This window comes from Amblyomma mixtum, chromosome 3 (genome assembly GCF_055824585.1).
Source record: "Amblyomma mixtum isolate Tamu chromosome 3, ASM5582458v1, whole genome shotgun sequence".
Lineage (NCBI taxonomy): Eukaryota > Metazoa > Arthropoda > Arachnida > Ixodida > Ixodidae > Amblyomma > Amblyomma mixtum.
Genome location: NC_143014.1, coordinates 400,399,880 through 400,403,380, shown reverse-complemented (window position 1 = coordinate 400,403,380; position 3,501 = coordinate 400,399,880). Strand labels below are relative to the sequence as shown.

The 3,501-nt window shown below is 55.2% G+C and overlaps 1 protein-coding gene across 1 annotated transcript; it reads left to right on the top strand.

The window, feature by feature from the left end:
- Window positions 1-841: 841 nt before the first annotated feature.
- LOC149357356 (uncharacterized) lies at window positions 842-2,892 on the top strand. The gene is made up of 2 exons (XM_089576573.1): window positions 842-878; window positions 1,475-2,892. Exons 1-2 carry the CDS (start codon window positions 842-844, stop codon window positions 2,890-2,892), a joined length of 1,455 nt encoding a protein of 484 aa, XP_089432699.1.
- The last annotated feature ends 609 nt before the right edge of the window (window positions 2,893-3,501 follow it).

Here is a 3,501-nt window from a genome sequence, read left to right as displayed (position 1 = left end):
GAGGTTATGGCACTGAGCTGCTGGCCTGAAAGATGCGTGTTCGATCCTTGCCACGGGATCCTGGCATTGCTAAGGAGGCGAAATACTGGAGGCCCGCGTATTGTGCGATGTCAACACACTTTACAGAACGCCGGTTAGTCGAAATTTCCGGAACAATTCACTGCGGTCTCCCTCACAGCTTAAGTCGCTTTGGACGTTGTGCCCTCTAAAACCAAACCAAATCATAAACCAGATCATAAACCATCCCGCATATTGCTTACATGTGCAACAGTCGGATAGAAGTGAAGAAAAAAAATTGGCTGCGGCTTAGATAAGGTTAAGCCTTGATATCTCGAAGCGAAAAGCTGCGGTGATCAGCGATTAACATGCGCTTGCGGCGATCGTCAAACGATGACGCATAGCGCGGGGCCGCGTGCGCCTGTTCTATGGGCAAGCGCGCCTTGTATACCCCTTCTTTCAAACGCGCACAGCGCTCGGCTGCGGCGAAAGGTCAAACGGTGGCCAGGTGGAGAATCGGCAGCGCACATGCGTAGTGGCCTGCGCCGTTCGTGACGACACTCGTGCTTCTACATACGCCGGCTCACGCGAAGCGCGGTGTTGACTAGCGTAGTGAAGCTTTTCGCTTCAAAAGAGCGACTTTTCCCCATCAAAGGACGCCCTTACTGCTAATGTCGTGGACCCGTTCTCATGAACCTGAGCGTGATAATGCAGGGAATGACATGACAAATCAAGGAGGGTAGTATCCCGGACAATTCAGGGATTGGACTAACACAGTCCCTTTCAAAAAGTTCTCGATTGCAATACATCAAGCACGCTTTACTCAAGTGAACGGAAGTCAGGGATGGTCCTAGCCTTGGGAGCGGCAGGAGTGGACAACAGTAAGGGTGCCAAGGGATACTGAATGTTGCATAGCGGAGGAAAACGTACTGTAAGCACTATAATGAGAAAAAATTCAGGGGGGCACTTTGTTTTACCTAAAGTGCGGTGAGGCGAAAGCCTTAAGCACGGTGTTGCTGCTTGTGGCACTGATGCGTTGTTAAGATGTTAGGCTTCGCCTCTAAGAGTTTGGTTTGGTTTGGTTTATTAGGGTTTAACGTCCCGAAGCAACTCAGGCTATCAGGGACGCCTTAGTGAAGGGCTCCGGAAATTTCGACCACCTGGGGTTCTTTAACCCCACGTTTGTGCAAAGCCGCGTGCTATGAAGGTAAATGTACCCTACCGACGACAAACTACCGCAAACGCGAACTCATCGCTATGTTCCCTTTTAACATTATGTTCCTTAGTCGGAAACACCGCATTTAACCATTATTTTCCTCGAGGTTAATAGGCAGTACTACTGGTTACTGTCACACTGTTCTTTTGCAAATACGTGATATCGACACGAGGATTGGAAGTAGAAGAGGAAAGCGATCGCAGCGGGTAGAAGTAGACGACGCTGAAGTGTAGGTCGGTTTTCTCTGGTGCCCTCGTTCAGCTGCTGCAGTTTCTTTTCGGTGCAACAACTGTTACACATCTGGTGGAGGTGCTGGGTACGCTTCCCGACCTGTGTACGCCTACGACATAAAGACGGAACTCACACCGGTCCATCAGCGCCCAAGCCGCCGCATCCGCGGTGAGTCACCTGAGTTCGGTCCTCTTGCTAACCCGACGAGGAAGACGCAGCCTCGGCCGACAGTCCCGCCGGAAATGGCCACAGATAGTAGGTCCCCGGCGCCCATCCTCTACCACACGCCGCGAACACCGCCATCTTTTCACGGCGACGTGTACGAAGACGCGGAAGACTGGTTAGACACCTTCGAGCGGGTCGCCCGCTACAACGGCTGGAGCGACGACCGCAAGCTCCATAACGTGTATTTTGCGCTCGAGGACTCCGCTAGGACGTGGTACGAGAACCACGAGAGCAACCTGTCCACCTGGGAGACATTTCGCCAAAATCTCTTAGCTACATTCCCCAACGCAGACCGCCGGGAGAAAGCTGAAGCTGCGCTTCGCTCCCGTAACCAGCGGACTAACGAAAGCGTCCGCATGTATGTAGAGGACATGACGCGCCTCTTCAAGCGTGCTGACCCATCCATGGCGGAGGAGACGAAGCTTCGCCACCTCATGCGCGGGGTCAAGCAGGAGCTTTTCGCCGGTCTTGTGCGCAGTCCACCGCGTACTGTTGCCGAATTCCTCACGGAAGCGACTACCATGGAGACGACGCTCCTGCAACGAGCCCGGCAATACAATCGAGATGTAAGCACGCTTGGGCCCGCTGTTTCTTCGATGCCAATAGGGAGTGATGCGGCCGTTTTACGTGACCTAATCAGGTCGATCGTCAGGGAGGAATTACAAGCCCTCCAGCTGCCTCCCAGCGCGCCGTCTGTTACATCGCTGTCTGAAGTTGTCCGGGACGAGGTGCGCCTAGCAGCACAGCAGCAACAACTGCCTGAGATCCCAAGACAGACTGAGGTCAGGCCTACCTATGCATCTGTCCTCTGCCGGGCCCCAACGTCAGGCTACGACGTGAATACCGCGACTCATGCAGCGCAGCCGTCTGGTCTTTCTCGTGTGCCTACTCGACCAGCTTACCAGCGGCCACGGAAGTGTGATGTGTGGCGTGCACCGGACCGGCGGCCCCTTTGCTACCACTGTGGTGAGGCGGGACATCTTTACAGGGCCTGCCCGTACCGCCGAGTGGGTCTGCGTGGTTTCGCGCCCGACGACCCCTGCCCCCGGAATGGCGAACGCCCATTCGAAATTGAAGCTCATCTGTCGGGCCGTCAGAGGCCTGGGACATACGGTCGCTACGATCATAGGTCGTCATCTCCGCTGCGTTACCGTTCCCCAAGCCCTCGCCGAGATGCCGGCTATCCTGAGCGGCGTGCTCCCAGTCCACATCGGGAAAACTAGTTCCAGCGGTCTCCGGAGGCAAGGCCGCTGCTGTCGGGAAAACTGAAGATCCTCCGCCGCCGATATACCGTTACGCTGATTCCTCACAGGGGCAGGGTAGCGACAGCATCCGACGCGCTACTTCTGATTTGTGTGTGACGATTGACGGAACTGACACCATCGCTTTACTTGATACTGGTGCTGACTATTCAGTGATGAGCCACACCCTCGCCCAGGAATTGAGCAAAGTTTTGACACCATGGTTGGGCCCTAGCATTCGCACGGCTGGAGGTCACCTCATTAGCCCGGCCGGAAGGTGCACAGCCCGAGTCGGCATCCGCGGTTTCGTCTACGTGGGTGAATTCGTCGTCCTGCGCGACTGTTCTGGAGATTTGATCCTGGGCCTCGACTTTCTACAGGCAAACGGTGCTGTGATCGATCTACACGAGGCGCGAGTCACATTTTCGACGAAGCAAGCCGTGGCGCACAGTGACACAGAAGGCCCAGGAGTCAACGCTCTGCGTATAGTCGAAGACGACGTAATGCTGCCACCACGGTCCAGTGTGCTGGTGTTAGTGAGGAACGACTCGTTTCACGACTACGAAGGTATTGCGGACAGTCACCCTTCGC

Bases quoted from the DNA above. Each gene is read 5' to 3' on its own strand.
- LOC149357356 (XM_089576573.1), top strand. From the start codon at position 842: ATGGTCCTAGCCTTGGGAGCGGCAGGAGTGGACAACA. The intron at 879-1,474 runs GTAAGGGTGCCA...GCCCTCGTTCAG, and splicing joins AGCGGCAGGAGTGGACAACA to CTGCTGCAGTTTCTTTTCGG.